The 17,380-nt window shown below is 42.3% G+C and overlaps 1 protein-coding gene across 2 annotated transcripts in view; it reads right to left on the minus strand.

Annotated features, from left to right (window-relative positions):
- The window catches only part of Dgkk (diacylglycerol kinase kappa), a 131,957-nt gene extending 117,934 nt beyond the window's left edge, over positions 1 to 14,023 (minus strand). For both annotated transcript variants that reach the window (XM_063280457.1, XM_039100305.2), the window contains exon 1: positions 12,881 to 14,023. In XM_063280457.1, coding sequence (XP_063136527.1) covers positions 12,881 to 13,858 — 978 coding nt within the window. In that variant the 5' untranslated portion in view covers positions 13,859 to 14,023. The remainder of the gene's footprint in view (positions 1 to 12,880) is intronic.
- Positions 14,024 to 17,380: the final 3,357 nt, after the last annotated feature.

Consider the following 17,380-nt stretch of genomic DNA (forward strand, 5'->3'; position numbering starts at 1 on the left):
CTGTTCAAGTTTTGCTCACCAGGTAGTTTTTGTGTCCTGCCTCGAGCTTCAAAATCCCAGAAGAGAACAGGCAGAGACATTATCTGCAGGAAAAGGTAGATAAGAACCCGAGCTTCGAGTTGGTTGCTATTGTTACTATCAGGGTCTCACTGTGTAGTCCTGGCTGGCCTGAAGCTTCCTATGTAGCCCAGACTGGCCTCAAACTTGCAGCAATCCTGTTGGCCTTGCCTCTCAAGGTCTGGGATTACAGGTGCATATCACCGTGCCCAGATCAATGTTGGAAATGTAGTCATTTGAGCCTGATGGCTGTACTCTATGAATGCTGGTGCATTCAGTCTCCAGGCCCGCCGTCTCACCTCAGAGGTATTCTACAAAGCTCTAGCTATTGATTAGGGCTCTCTGTCCCTGGTCCTGTTCTTGGGGAATATGAGGGAAAAATCCTTGTCCTTAGGGGCCAATCATCTCTTGTATAGGCTCATTAAAGCAAAGGGTGAAATAGTAAGTGTTCTAATGCTTTGGAAGATGGAGATTACCAGGTGCTCCAGACAAGGCTGAAGAACAGTCTCATCCTAGTAATGTCGCCTTTTAAATTTCCAATTCTACCTTAGTTGGACTTTATATAATTTATTAATTCTGAATGGTTGGCTCCATGCTGGATGAATTGTATCTACTATTTGTTTCCAAAGATCGATAATATCATCACTTGTAAGGTATACTTTCTTTCCCAGTCAGTGGTACCTAATTGAACATGAAATACTGTGCATTACAGACAAAGACATCAGTCATCTTTTCTAAAATGAGCACACCTTCCTGTATTGATTGACTTTCATTTGTGAGAAAGTATGCTAAGAGAATTAGCTGTTAACACAGTAAACACTTCAGCCAATAATGTGGTAAAATAAGAATCACTACCCAAAGTTTTGTTTTGGGATCTAGGTTTCTCATTGAAAGTCTCATTTTCAGTAAACATAGAGTGAAAAGTGGCTCCAGAGACTGCAGAAATTTTAGAGTTTTCTTTCATGAACTTATAGTAGGAAGAGAGTGGGGTTGGTTCAGCTCTTTTTCTTCAAGGGAAAAAAATTAAGAATGGAGACAAACAAGTGAAACCTGGATCCGAAAGTGTCATAAGTAAATATGAGATGAGACTGCCCTTTGAAACAGAAGCAGTCCTAACAGTTGTTCTTTACAGGTTATATACTCATATTAATTTAAGCAGCAAATACTTACCTTCAGTTGGGTTCCAAATACATGCATATCAGCCATATCAAACAGAAGATCAACTAGATAAACTTTAAGCTAAAATTAATGTGTCTCCTAAAAACAATGAGGAACAATAAACAAAATAGTAATTTTTAAAAAGTCCTACATTCATCGAAGTCTTACTGTGTAGATTACAAGAACAGTTCAGCAGGGGCGGGGAACAGAATAATGCATCAAGATCTTAATTATTATTTCTCAATGATGGAGCGCTAGAAGAATTTTTTTTTAATTTTACAAGCTTTCTTGTTTCTCCCATTCTCAGAGACTAGTACACCTCCCCTTAGTCCACTGCTTGTTTGAGATGAGGTTTGCGGAGCCAACAGTTCATTCACAGTGCCTACCCTGTGAAGCTGCCTTGCTATCTGCATGCTATCTGCCTCTATCCTTTACCACTTTTGCTAAATGTAAACCTCATCCCTGTGATCTTTTCCACCGGTAAGAAATCTTCAGATTGTTAGCACAATGCTTAGCACTTAGAGCGAATGTGAATGAACACGCACGCACGCACGCACGCACACGCACATGCGCACAAGCCTGACATCTATGAGAAGATTCTTCTTACTTGCAGCGTGCTCTTTCCACTCAGTCCCTCCACAGACCAAGAACTAGAAAAGAATAGGTAGTAACCATTTTTTGAACCATGTCACAGAAACTCAAATTTAGCATCAAAGGCTGGAGGGCAGTACATTTTAATCACAGCCTGATACCCCCCCCCCAGATAATTTTGGCTACATCCAGCATCATCCAGGCAAGCTGAACGAGGAAGGCTTATTCTGTCTAAACCAAACAATTACTAGTAAAGTAAACATGCTAAAAAAACATATAATTTCTGTCCTAATCAACTCAAAATTACTTGGTTTTGAAAAAAGAAATCTCTTTAGGGCAAGAAAATTCAATGATGTTATTGAGATTATGGCCAGTTTGTCTTGGGTTGAGAAAATTTATCTTTTTCTTTTAAAAATATGTTCCCTCATGAGTGTGTCTCTACAAACTAGGAGAAAATATTTTCTAGCTATGTTACAGCCCAGGCACTAATATCTAGAATATATGAAGAACTTCAAAAATTAAATAATGAAAAAAGGGCTTTGGCAATCAACAAATGGTCTAATGAACTGAACAGACAGTTTTCAAAGGAAAAGCTGAAAATTATAAATACTTTTAAAAAAGGGACATCTTTAGTCATCAGGGAGATGCAAATTAAAACTGCTTTGAGATTCCATTTCACCCAAGTCAGAAAGGCAATCTTTAAGAAAGTAAATGACAGCAAAGGATGATAAGGATGTGAGAAAACAACTTTTTATTCACTATTTGTGGGAGGGTGTAAACTATTATACCTACTATGGAAATAATTGTGGGAGAGCCTCATTAGAATAGGATTGCCAGTAACCTAGCTATACCACTACTGAGTATATACCAAAAAGGCTGTATCATGCTACAGAGGCACTTGTAAGTTTATATTTTATTGCTGCTATATTCACAATAGTAAATGCATGGAATCAACCTAGATACCCATCTTCTGATGAAAAAGTAATAAAAATATGTAAAAGAATATGGTACGTATACACAATGGAATTCTGACTATCGAGCACTAAAGAAAAATAACGTTTGAAGAAATTGGATGGATTTACAAGTGATTAAGTGGTGTAACCCAAATTTAGATCTTTATATTTTCTTTCATATGCTGGTCTTAGGTGTGCAAGGTTCGTGTGTGTGTGTGTGTGTGTGTGTGTGTGTGTGTGTGTGTGTGTGTGTTCTTGGGGCTGGAAATATGGCCTAGATATAAAGAGGACTCTCTGTTCTTTCAGAGAACCAGTGTTAAATTTCCAGCACTCATGTCAGGTGTTTCACAACCATCTGTAATTCCAGCTCCAGGGGATCTGATGTCCTCTTCTGGCCTTTGGGAGCGGCTAAATGCACAGATGTGCAGACACACACACACACACACACACACACACACACTTTTTAAAAACTAAATGTTTTTAAGAGAGACTAGGCACTTGTTCTTTAGCCACCTGAAAGCAGCGGTTATTTCTTTCATTTCTCTTTTCCTTTCCCCGGAAATTAAATCTTTATAAGATCAGAGAACCTTTACTTTAATAACTAAAAAGATAAAGTGAAAATGCAAGGGGCTAGGTCCACACACGCAATTCCAACATGCTGGAGACAAAGGCAAGGCAGTTGGCATGAATTTAAGGCTAGCCTGGTATACGAAACAAGTTTCAAGCCATACAGGGCTACATAATAAAATTTTGGAATGAGAAAAGAAAATGCATATATGAGGAAATTTTACAATTTGATAGAGGATTTTTACAGTATTCGCCCTTTGAAAAATGTATTTTTTTCAACATTGAGAACAGGAGTAAATAAAGAGGTTTTGTGTGTACAGTTAAAGAGAATCTCGTTTAGAAAAAAAATTTCCTTCTTAAATCGTTTTGCAACTTCTTTCTTTATGCATTTGTGGGGGGTGATAACATTTCATTATCTTGAAGGATGATATTTTACTTTTCCTTGTTTTTCTTTAATTACAGGTGTAATTCACATATCTTGGAATCCATCATTTTAGTGTGTACAATCTTGTGGCTGATAGTGTGTTCAGAAGGTTGTACAACCATCAGCATTAAGTAAGTGTAAAAGTTTTATCCTTCCTAAAGGAAGTCTTGAACACCTCAAGCTCCCTCTCCCTCTTTCCTCCTGCTAAACAGTCCTCTTCTTTTCATCTCTCCAGACTTGGTTATCTTAGACATCTCCTATAGCTGTAAGAAATGCTTTAAGAGAACTTGTTGGGAAGCAACTCAGCCAGAGCTTGCTAGAGCTTTCCTTTGGAATATTTGTTCTCACCTCCATAATTTGTGTCAGAGAATAGGCATGGGCTATGGACTGGTTACAAAATGAATACGTTCTATGATCTTTTAAAGAGTAGAAATACTGTTTAAGATTTTTTTCTTTCTCCTTCATTTCATTTCTTAACTTTTTGTTGAGAGACAGTTGTTTTGTGGTCCTTGACAATGACCAAGAAACACTTCTTGTAGACTTTCTTTTGATAGTTTTTAGATTGGGGATACATTTTATTAACTACAGTGGTTTTATCTCTATTTTGTTTGGGAGAGTTGATCATTTTGTTCCTATTCTTAACAAGGTTTTATATTTATTTCCTCTCCACCCACAAATGTCTCTGTGACAAATAGTTTCAAGGTCTTATGCTTTTGCTCTGTTCTTTTCCGGGTCTATGCTGGACCCCTCTGGGGCATCAGGTGCAGAACAGGGATCATTGCTTGGGAAATACGTCAGCATTGGTGAACTGTTAGTAGATAAATGAGGGTCCTATGTGCTGCACAAAGTAATATATTAGTATTCCAGTACCCCACAACATAGAAATGAATCAATCGATGCCATTAGCCCTCAGACTTTGTCCTTAGTTTCCCTTCTGCCTTCTTCTTAGTACCCAGCAAGTTTCCAATGCAAACAAAAACATTCTAGAAATTGCAAAGTATCATACTAGCAAAAATGATTTTGCAAACCTTCTTACGATACCCTTTGGCCTTCATAGATTTTTTTCCCCTCTTCTTGGAAGTCATTGTGGGCAAAGGTGCTGCCCTTCGTTTTAGACTACAGACCTGCAGAAGCCTCAGCTGGAGATTTTTATAAATGCATCAGAATTGTACATACAGAAAGAAAACATGCGCTGACCAAATAGCTCATTATTTTTTGAGAACATCCTGCAACAAATACTCAGTATCTCTCAGAACATACCAAATAAATTAGATGGTACCATTAAAGTCTGACAGAAAGGTTAAGAACCTAAGAGGAAAGAAAGTAATTTCATCCTGACCTTCAACAGGTTAAACATCTGAGTCTGTACTCCTAAAGCTGTTTACAGTCACTGCAGATATTCTGTGCAGTTAAGACAAAAAGTATTACCCCTGAAACCAACATCACCATTAGCCTGCTGCTGTTGGAATAAGGAGACAGTTGGCTGTCTGAAAATTGCTAATAATATTTCTCTTTATATTTTCGATGCCAAGTCTGAATATTATTAAATTGACTCCATATATATGTATAAATATGTACATATGTATACATGTACATATTACAGATATCATGGTGTATACTTATTTAAATGCTACTTAAATGAGCAGTTAATTCTCACTTTGAAACTGATGAAAGTGTATTGTCCTTTATCCCCAGTAGCAATCTCTGTGTTGCTGGAACTAGAATTGATAGGTTCCAAGCTTCAGCAAGTGCTTAGTGAACAAAGCCAAGCATCCCACCAGGGAGTGAGAAAGATAGTCCCTACTTTTGAGAAGCTCACAAGTAGGTAAGCTAATAAAATAATTGAGTAAGACTTACCAATTATTACATATGATAATTGTTTGCTATTTTGGCAGTGCCAAAATTAGTTTATTATTTTATGTTCAGGAATTAATAAAAACTATTTTCATAATGAATGTTTATTCAGATAATATGTATGTAAATTCACATGATGATAAAATTTGGAAAACGTCTGTGCTTTATAAAAACGTATGTCAAAAACATCAGCTCTTTGAGCAAAAACTGTACTTTTATAGCTTTGGGGCAGTGGTCATTACTATATAGTCATTATTAACAGAGATACACAAACCCCTCTTTCCACAAATCAAAGGTACACATGTGTATTTCTCACCACACTTTCCTCAGTCATTCATACCGTGTGATTATAACTTCATAACTGCTCAAAATCCATTAAACAAAAATACAAACTGTCCTTCAGGCAGAACCGATGGAAGAGAAACATCTGTGATCCACTTCATAGAAGTTCTAGCCCCAAGTCCGGAAGAGTCACAGTGCTGTTAAAGAACCAATTCACACATCCTTACTTAAAGTTACTGCCACCAGGTGGGAGACCAAAGCTCATTTCCTGGGAATCGGAACAGTTTAGAAGGGGAGGACCAGATAGGTTTAGTCTACAAATGTGGTAACCCTGGGAGCTGCTGGGAAAGAAAACAAGAACCACATTTTCATAGTCTTACGTCTGCATAGAACTGCAGCTAGTAGGCCCTCAAACTTTACCGAATGCTCCAAAGAGAACAGAGTACAGGCTGGAAGATATTACCTATCCTACCTATCTATCTATCTATCTATCTATCTATCTATCTATCTATCTATCTATCTATCTACCTACCTTTCTATCTATCTATCTATCTATCTATCTATCTATCTATCTATCTATCTATCTATCACAATATCAGCTAGAAAAAAACTTGCAGTCATATTCAGACACTTGCTTTTGACGCTTTCTTCTTTTGAATTTTCAAGTTAGTTTCACGCTTACTTCAAGGGATTTCTTCAGATACTGAGACTTGTATTGTTTGAAATTGTGTGTGTGGGTGTATGTGTGCTGTATGTCTTTATGCGATGTGTGTGTGGTGTGTGATGTGTGTATTCCTCTGTGTGTGGTATGTGTATGTACATGTGTGATGTGTGTATGTATGTACATATGTACGTATGTATGGTATGTTGAATTTCTGTGTGTGCTGTGTGTGTAGTATCTGTTTATGTGTGATGTGTGTATTTCTGTGTGAGTGGCCAGTGTATTGTATATTTGTGTATGATGTGTGTGTGGTGTGTATATGATGGGTGTGCATACTATGTACATTTCTGTTTGTGGTATGTATGTATTTGCATGTGACATGTGTGTATTTCTGTGTGTGTAATTATGTTTGATATGTGTGTTGTGCTTATGTATGTGTGAATAGACTGTGTGTAGTGTGGGTGCGTGCATTTCGGTGTGTGTGCTGTAAATATGTGTGTGGTGTGTGTCTGAGTGTATATGTGTGATGTGTGTATTTGTGTGTGATGTATGTGTGTTTCTCTGTGTATTTCTGTGTGCATGATGTACGTGTGGCTTGTATGTGTATGTGTATGTGATGTGTGTATATTTCTGTATGTGTGGCGTGTATATGTGTATGTAGTGTGTGTGTTTCTGTGTGTAGTGTGTGTGATGTGTGTAGGGTGTGTGATGTGTGTAGGGTGTGTGATGTGTGTATGGTATGTATATTTCTGTGTGTGTAGTGCAAGTATGTTTGTAGTATTTGTCGGTATGTGTGTTTGTATTTGTGTATGATAGGTGTGATGTGTGTATCTGTGTGTATTTTTGTGTGATGTGTGTATATTCCTGTATGTGTGGTATGTGTATATGTATAGTGTTTGTATTTCTGTGTATGTATATATGTGTGTATGATATGTGTGATCTGTGTTTAAGTATTTTTATGTGATATGTGCATATTTCTGTATGTGTGGTGTGTGTATGTACTATGTGTATGATATGTATAGTTCTGTGTTTGGTGCATATATGTTTGTGTAGTGTGTTTGTGTGTATGCATGTGTGCATGATATGTGTGATGTGTATGTATTGTTGTGTGATGTGTATATACTTCTGTTTGTGTGTATGCATGTATGAGGTGTGTGACGTGTGTTTTGTATTTGTGTGTGATGTACATTTCTGTGTATGTGTATTTTGCATGGAGTGTGTGTGTGTGATGTGTGTATGGACTGTGTGTATGTATTTGTGTATGATGTGTGTATACTTCTCTATGTGTGGTGCATGTATGTGTGTGTATCTGTGTGTGGTGTGTATGTATTTCTCTGTGTGTTCTCTGTGTGTGTGTGTGTGATATGTATGTATTGTGTGTATATTTCTGTGTGTGTGGTATGTGTATGTGTGGATGTGTGTGTGTGCTATCCATATTTGTGCGTATATGTGTGTGTGGTGTGTGCATATCTCTGTGTGGTGTATGTGTATTGCGTAGTGTGTGATGTGTGTGTGTGTGTGTGGTGTGTGTGTGTGTATTGTGTAGTGTGTGTGTTAGATGTGTGTATGTAGTGTGTTTATTTCTTTGTGTGTATGGGTGTTTATTGTGTAGTGTGTGTGTGTGATGTGTATGTAGTGTGTTTATTTCTGTGTGTTTATGGGTGTGTATTGTTTAGTGTGTGTGTGTGCATGTGTATATAATATCTGTGATGTGTGTGTTTGTGAGTATTTGTGTGTGGTGTGTGTGTTCCTGTGTGTATTTCTGTGTGTGATGCATGTATATGTGTGTTTGTGATGTGTGTATGGACTATTTGTGTATATTTGTGTGTGATGTGTGTGTATTTCTGTATGTGTGTGTATGGTGTGTGTGTATATCTGTGTATATGTGTGATGTGTGTATGGTATGTGTATTTCTGTGTGTGTGTGTGTGGTGTGTGTATGAATGTGTTCTTGTGTCTGTGTGTTTGTTTGTATTTGTGTGTGATGTATGTGTATTTCTCTGTGTTGTGTGTATATGTGTGTGATGTGTGTGTGGATTGTGTTTGTGTGTATTTTATGTGATGTGTGTATGATGTGTATATTTCTGTGTGTGTGGTGTATGAATGTGTGTGTAGTGTGTGTATGTGTTCCTGTGTATGTGTGTATGTATATGTGTGTGTGTAAGATATGTGTGATGTATGTTTTTGTGTTTATGTGTTGCATCTGTATATTTCTCTGTGTGTGAGTGTGTGTGAGATGTGTATATGGTGTGTATATTTCTGTGTGTGTGGTATATGAATGTGTGTGTAGTTTGTGTGTGTGTGTTCCTCTGTATGTGTGTATGTATATATGTTTGTGTGTGTATAGGATATGTGTGATGTATATTTTTCTGTGTATGTGTTGTATATGTGTATTTCTGTGTGTGGGGGGGTGAATTTCTGTGTGTGCTTCTATGTGTGTGGTGTATGTGTGTGATGTGTGTATGGACTGTTTGTGTATATTTGTGTGCAATGTGTGCAAATTTCTGTATGTGTGGTGTGTGTGGTATGTTTCTGTCTCTGAGTGGGTATATTTCTGTGTGTGTGGTATGTGTGTATGAATGTGTTTGTGTGTATGTATGTTTGTGTTTACTTGTGTGTGACATGTGTGTATTTCTGTGTGTGGTGCATGTGTGTGGACTGTGTCTGTAATTCTGTGTGATGTATGTATATTTCTGTATATGTGGTGTGTATATGTGTGTATGGTGTACGTGTATCTGTGTGTGTGGTTTGTGTGTGTGATATGTGTGCTTTGTGTGTGTGCTATGTGTATGTGTGTGTGGTGTGTATTTCTGTGTGTGCTTCTATGTGTGTGGTGTATGTATGTGATGTGTGTATGGACTGTGTATATTTGTGTGCAATGTGTGCAAATTTCTGTATGTGTGGTATGTGTGTGTGGTATGTTTCTGTGGGTGGGTGGGTGTATTTCTGTGTGTGTGGTATATGTGTATGAATGTGTTTGTGTGTATGTATGTTTGTGTTTACTTGTGTGTGACATGTGGGTATTTCTGTGTGTGGTGCATGTGTGTGGACTGTGTCTGTATTTTTGTGTGATGTATGTATATTTCTGTATATGTGGTGTGTATATGTGTGTATGGTGTATGTGTATCTGTGTGTGTGTGGTTTGTGTGTGTGATATGTGTGCTTTGTGTGTGTGCTGTGTGTATGTGTATGTATATTTCTGTATGGTGTGTGTATGTGTGTATAGTGTTTTTGTGTGTAATGCTTGTGTGTATGTGTGTCTATGAATGTATAGCATGTGTTGTGTGTGTCTGTGTCTATTTTTGTGTGATGTGTGTATACTTTATGTGTGGTGTGTGTATGTATGTATCACATGTGTGTTTCTGTGTGTGTGGTGTGTGTGTTATGTTTGTTGTCTGTGTGTGCATGTAATGTGTGTATAGTGTGTATATTACTGCATGTCGTGTGGGTATGTGTGTGTAGTGTTTGTGTGTGTGTATGTATGTGTGAAGTATGTTTGTGTGTGATGTATGTGTATTTCTCTGTGTGTGGTATGTGTATTTTGTGTGGTGTATGTATGTGTGATGTGTGTGGACTGTGTGTGTATTTGTGTGTGATATGTGTATATTTCTCTATGTATGATGTGTGTATTTGTGTGTGTGATGTGCATATTTCTGTGTGTATGTGTAGTGTGTGCATATTTCTATGGTGTGGGTGTGTGTGATATGTGTGTGGTGTGTGTATGTGATGTGTGTATGGTATGTATATTCCTGTATGTGGTATATGTGTGAGTACTGTGTGTATGTTTGTGTGTGTGTGCACGTGTATATGTGTGATGTGTATGTTTGTGTGTGTTTATCTGTCTGTGATCTATGTGTATTTCTGTGTGTGTATTTCTGTGTATGTGGTGTATGTGTGTGGTGTATATGTGTGTGTGGTGTGTTTATTTTTATATGTGTATGTGTGGTGTGTTTGTATGTGTGGTGTGTATGTGTGGTGCGTGTGATGGGTGTGTGGTGTGTGTTTATAAGTATGTCTGTTTGTTGTATTTGTGTGTACATGTTTGTATGTGGGGTGACGTGTGTTTGTGTATGTTTTCCCAAGCTTTCCTCAAGGAGGCAGTGTTTGTGAATATTCTTACCCCAGGTAACTCAGCATCCTATTTGTATTGAAGGTTAATATACAAGTCAGCTGCTTATAAATGCTACTTGCTTGAAGAGAAAGCAGAAGAAAATGGCTACATTGCTGAAGATCAGCTGTTGCCAACTGCATCAGAGGACAATTGAAAGATATGAGAAAAGAATTGAATTCCTTAACAATGTGAACATTTACCTAGATCTTTTGTACCCTTGGAATCTCCAAGAGCCTTCATTAGTTTATCTATGGGTCCTTCCTGATGGATACTCAGGGTTCCTAACTACAGATAAGGGAATCAACAACTGCCTGACTCTTCCGAAGATGAGGTCAACCCCCTGGGGTCTTTATCTCCTGTGAATGCTGTCTTACACCAGGAAGCCACCCAGGCAGTGTATGTGACCAGGTACCATATAAAGGAAACCAACCTGATTACCTTTGCCTTCCAAATCTGGCAATAGATATTTTCCAGTCAATCTGGTAAAATGTGCTTTCACAGCTAAAGAGGAATAATTTTAACTGGGGACTGGGGAAAAAATGGTCCTGGCCCCCCAGCCTGCCTTTCTGAGGCCAAAGGGAGGATGTTTTTCCACAGGCCATACTGGTAATTAAGGAGCTAGGCCCATTATTCTGCCTAGTTCCTAATTTTTCACTTAAGATGGCCACAGATCAGGTGTTTCTTGTTCATCTCCCACTCACCAGCTCGGTGCAGACCTTTCCAAAAAGACAACGGCTAGCCTCAGGGTTAGGGTGATCTCCCTGTGTGGCTGCCCACCCTCCTTCTCCTGAAATCTCAGTATGAGAGAATATCTGCAGGCAAGGGAAAGATCCATCCCTGAGATTTTGATTTTTATCCCCTTGTCCAAGTCACTACAGTCCTGTTTTATGGATTTAAATAAATCCCCACACCTTTGTCTTTTTTATTCAGACGTTCACTGTAGACTTTATCATTGCAGATATTTGGTTATTTCTTGATGCCACTTCTGTCCCCCAAAGCCCTGAATTCTGCATTCTACAAGTGTGCCGTCAAACAGCAGCAGGCTTCTCAAGATGTCTTTCTGCCAAGCAGCTGGATAGGCTGTCCTTATTGGCATGCTGCATTATCTGCTTGTGCCTCTACCTGTGTGTTTTTCTTTGGGGGAAGCTAAAGCGAGGCATACATTTACTCCTTGCTGTTATTTTCACCGTTTTAGACTATGGGGACCAGAGACAGAGAAAAGCAGACACACTGGAGGGAAACATTGAAAACCCGCCTTGCTTCTCCGGCATGGACTAGTGCCAGAAGACCCTTCATTCATCTCCCCCTCCCACCCCCAGATAGGTGCAGTATTTCACAAGGAATTGCTGTAGACCTGTGGAGAGGAAAGTTGTGGTTCACATGCTCTGTTCGCAAAACCCAAGTGGTGTTTTTCACATTTGCTAAACCGGGACTGCAGTACTATTCCAACCGGTCCTGGCTCGGGATGACAGTTGCCCGCTTGTGACGCCGCGCGTCACTGTATCACTGTGCTTGCACCTACCTGCTGGGAAATCCTGCAGACAGACAGAATGGTGGCTCCAACGCAGGCTCTCCCCCTCCTACCAGCGAACCTTGCCCTTTCCTGCAGTGCGCGTGGGCGCCGCCCTTCCCCTCACCTCTGCCTGGAGTACCAGTGCCCAGCAGTGGACAGAGGCACGGGGCGCCTCCCTGGAATGTCTTCTGCTGCATCTCAGCTGATGTGCCCCCTCCTTCTCAGTGGTAGGGAGGGGGCCACGCAGGCAGAGGCTCTGCAGCTTGGGCCTCTGCGGCAATGACTGTGGCAGAGGTGTGTCCCACCGCCCTCCCCCTCAATGTCTTCCACTCCAATACCTCGAGCTAGCCCCAGATACTTCAGGTATCTTGCGTCCCCCAGGGGTGCTTTTCACTGCTTTTTCAAGATATAGGTGCCCCATTCACTGTCACTTCCTCCTATGGGGGAAACTGTTCTGACTCCCACTTCTGTTACCACCTCTTTTCCTAACCCCAAGCAGCCTTCTCTCTTTTCCCACATGTTGCTTCCCGCCTCCCAACCACTTCCCGCTTCCTCGCCACTTCCCGCTTCCCCGGCTCTCCCATTCCCACATCTTTCTAGCCAGTGAGTGGTAGCCAAACGGATTCAATGGATACCCGGAGTCTAGCAAACTCCAAAATCTTGCGACCTAGCCTTGCCCCCCCCCCCAACCCTTGGGTTCTTTTTCTTACCTTTATTCTGGACCATGTTACTGGCGGTTTGGGCGACGGCAATGGCAATAGCACTGGTGATGTCCTTCCACTTTTCTCTCCAGGAACTACCTGCAACAGATGTAGTGCTGGACTCATCTTTGGACAGGACTCTGGAGTTGGTTCTGGGCATGACTCTGGGGCCCTCTCCATGGCAGGTTCTAGGGCCAGCCCCGTGTCAAGATCTGGGGTTGGCTCTCTAGTCGGTTCTGAGGCCAACTCTAGAGTTGGATCTGGGGCAGGTTCTGGGACCCGCTCTGAGTCTGGTTCGGGGTCCGGCTCTGGGGCCGGCTCTGAGTCTGGTTCGGGGTCCGGCTCTGGGGCCCGCTCTGAGTCTGGTTCGGGGTCCGGCTCTGGGACCCGCTCTGAGTCTGGTTCGGGGTCCGGCTCTGGGGCCGGCTCTGAGTCTGGTTCGGGGTCCGGCTCTGGGGCCGGCTCTGAGTCTGGTTCGGGGTCCGGCTCTGGGGCCGGCTCTGAGTCTGGTTCGGGGTCCGGCTCTGGGGCCGGCTCTGAGTCTGGTTCGGGGTCCGGCTCTGGGGCCGACTCTGAGTCTGGTTCGGGGTCCGGCTCTGGGACCCGCTCTGAGTCTGGTTCGGGGTCCGGCTCTGGGACCCGCTCTGAGTCTGGTTCGGGGTCCGGCTCTGGGACCCGCTCTGAGTCTGGTTCGGGGTCTGGCTTTGAGTCCGGCTCCAGGGCCGGCTCTGGGGTTGATTTTGCGTCTCTTTCTGTGGCTGGTTCTGGAGTCGCCTCTGGACAGGGTCCCAGAGCAGGCTCTGGTACTGGTTCTGGAGAGGGCTCGGGGAATGGTGGAGGAGCAGGCGGCGGTGGGGACGGCGGCGGTGGGGACGGCGGCGGTGGGGCCGGAGGCGGTGGGGGCGGCGGTGGCTCTGGGGACTCAGCAGGCTGTTCTCCATCCTGAGGCTGGGCAGTGCCCTGGGGCACCGAATCTACACCGTCCATTGCAGCACACCGTCTGAGGTTCAGGCAGCCGGCGTCCCTAAGATTGGAGAGCTAGAGAGCCCTTGGGCGGTCCACCCATTCCTATCTGACATCCCTTTGCAGGGTGCCAAACTTTGCACCCGCTTCGCTCCATGCCTAGCGCAGCTCTGAGATCTAACCCAGGGGCGCGCAGCGTCTCGCGGAGCTGGGACACGCCCCTTGGTGAGCGCACACCTCTTCGTAAGCAGCTACGGGTTTGATGGGCGGGAAAGAGTAAGGCTTGAGAACGCGACTGGGCAGAGCGCTTGATGACCTCTTAGCGACGTGCGCAGGAAAGGAGGGGGGAGGCTAGAGAGAGAGAGAGAGAGAGAGAGAGAGAGAGAGAGAGAGAGAGAGAGAGAGAGAGAGAGAGGAGGGAGAATTGAGTGGCTTGTAGGAGGACTTGGAGCCTGGCCGGGGTTAACCCTTTAGTGACACAAATGGGGGGGGGAGAGAGAGAGAGAGAGAGAGAGAGAGAGAGAGAGAGAGAGAGAGCAGACACAACAGACAGAAAGAAGTTGAGGGTCTTTGCAATCCATCCACATTCTACGGAGCTGCTGCTGGTCTTAAGCTTCTGTAAGGTAGCTGCCCTCCTACCTCAGCAGCAGGTGGATTTTGCCTGGGACCAACCTCTTGCCCTCTTCCAAAGTCAGGAGGGACGAGAAATCCCTTTTATTTAACTCAGGAAAAGAAATTAAGCTGCAGAGATTGGAAAAAGAGAGACAGACGGAGATGAAGGTGGGGGTGGGGAGACTCTCCGAGTTTCAGGGATTTTGTTTGTTTTGTTTTGTTTGTTTAATTTCTACGCTTTTGTAAATCAGAGCAGTTGAGGAGGTTGCTATTCCGTACCGGGTTTGTGGTGCTTTGGGAAGGGAGTGCAACGAGAGAGAACTGGATCCCTGGCTTTCTGCAGCCTGCAGATGTAGCCCTGAGCGTCAGACAGCAAGGCGAGAGAGTGCCCTGGCAGTGGTGGTGGCTAGGCTGCGAGCTCAGCAGCTGAGGCTATGCTGATCTCCGCAGCTAGCTGGCATCTGAGGACCCAGGCTTTGCCATAGGAGACACTGTCTTCTTTTAGCTGGACTTCCTGAGCATCTGCGGACTTTTAATCTAATGTGTGTGTGTGTGTGTGTGTGTGTGTGTGTGTGTGTGTGTGTGTGTGTGTGTACCTTTGCAAATAATCATATTCTGGACTGAGGAAAAAAATCATTTCAAAACCCCACACTTTGTTTTTTAAGCTCCTGAAGCACTCTGACATCAGGGATGGAAAACTGTGTTGCAAAAAGGACAGGTCCCTGCAGTAGCTCCCTTCCCACCAATGACATTAGAAGACCAGAAGCTCAGTCCTTGTTAGCCATAGACATATACCTACAAACCATCATCTTAGACCTAGACATTAGACGCCAATATACTGCCGTATAGAATTAAAATTTGAGAAGTCTTCCCATCAAGGCATGGCTGGGTGGAGGAGGAATACCTATAAACCTAATTTGAAGTATGACAAGTGAATTTATCTCCCACACAGAGAATGCTGCAGTTTGGATGGCAACCTCCATCTGCAGCCCCTCCTCCATCAATCGTCTTCCAGAGCACAACATCCACTGGTCCCTCTTCCTTTGTGAGCTTATACTCGCCAATAATTTTTTCTAGAATCTGCAGTATGTTTTCTGTTCTCAACACCATCTTAACAATGAATACCACTGAAGACAGTGTCATATATGCCTACACACACACACACACACAGTGCAAAGACAGGAATCTCTGATGCAGTCAGCATTCCTCAGACACTTGCAGCAGCATCTTAAACCTTCCATTTTGCATACATGTCACACTGCTTGGCAGCTCCTAAGCCCAGCATAGGGACCATTTCAAACCTCTAGGATGGGGGAACCCAGGGGAGCTGAGCCCCTCAACTCTCTTACTTGGCAGGCCTTTTGCCAGCAATTCCACTTTATGTGCCCAGTTACTCCTACCCCCTTGGGATTTTTCTCCTCTTTCAGATCTCACACTCAAAGAAGCTGCATTAACCTTGTGTGTTCGTAAAGGAAGCCCACAAGTGTCACATCTAAGCAGTTGGTAAGGCCAGGCTTGGAGGTCATTGCTCAGGCTTTTATACCCTGGTGAGAACAAAACCAAACAAAAAGCAAACGAGATGCTTAGAATGAACTGGGGTTTAATGTTTAATGTTCCTTCTGCAAAGCTTCAACATGGAGTCAGAAATACTGAAGGCTGGGACGTCACTGAATAAGATGGCCTCTCAGGTTTAGAGGCAGATGATTTTGTCATCAAGCCCGACAGTACTAGGAGACAACTTGGCAATATCACTTTGTGTATATTCCATGAACTCTTGTTTATAATTCTGTGTATGCTCAGTCATGACGGGTCTAAAATTTATGGTATGGTCTCTTGCTGCAAGATCATTTGGGCATTGTTTGTGTACAGCTTTGCCTCCATGAGGGTTGGTTACTGGGCATATATACTGACAGAACTGTACTACGATTAGCTTTTAGTCTTTTAAAATGATGTCTCAGTACTTCAAAATATGTGTGTCACAGATTGAGAGCGAGGGCTGATTTCGTGTGTTTTGATCTTTCTTCTTCTGACCAGCTTTGAATACAATGTAGCAAGGAATCAGAAAGGTTGATTAGTGCCTAATCTGGGGGATAATTTGCTGCAACTAGTTTACTTCCTCTCCTCTGTAACCAGATTTTATTCAAAGCGAAACCAGGAAAAGCTTTGCTTAGAAGAGATGCTAGTGTATCTTCCTCTAATTCTAATCCAGTGATGAAGCCAGAGTAAGATTTCCGAAGCATTTGCTAAGCAGCCCATGCACTGTAGAGTATCTTTTTCTGCAGTGCTTTCCAGCAGAATCCAGTACTCTAGCTGCCACTCTTAAACTAACTGTTTAAGAAGAGGCCAGAGAACCATCGCAACATTAAAGCTCTTCCTCCTCTTTCTCATTTCATTTTCAGTATTGAATGTGAGTGATAATAGAGTGCTGGAGGGCCCCTAGTTTTAAAGCAATAGTTATAAATTTCATAAGTCCACCGTTTCACACAATAGTTGAATGAAACCAGCGTGTTTTCTGAGTCTTAGCAGCTACCTACCTTCCCCACTGTTGCCAGCTTAGCAATATTCAAAACCCAAATAGAATCTTTTATAACAATCTTCTGAATAAGATAAAGAGGTGGGATGATGAACAGCATCATCCTTCCCAGAAAAATCGTAAGCATCTGGGGGCTAGTGAGATAGCTCATTGGAGAAGGTAGACAGTTCTGACAGTTTAGGTTGGATTAAAATGCAAACCTGTTATCCCTCAGTAAATTTGGTCTCTTAGGATTTAAGAGACATAGGGTTGTAGATCTTAAAGGTTGTGTTCTTATAATGCATTTTGACTTCTAAACTATATCTAAATACATGATCTCTCTTGAGCCTCATAACTGTTGTCTGAAAAAGGAAGTTTGGACTTCCATTGCACATGCTTACCCCCTTGACTTTTATAGACAA

The sequence above is a fragment of the Rattus norvegicus genome, chromosome X (assembly GCF_036323735.1).
Source record: "Rattus norvegicus strain BN/NHsdMcwi chromosome X, GRCr8, whole genome shotgun sequence".
Classification (NCBI taxonomy): domain Eukaryota; kingdom Metazoa; phylum Chordata; class Mammalia; order Rodentia; family Muridae; genus Rattus; species Rattus norvegicus.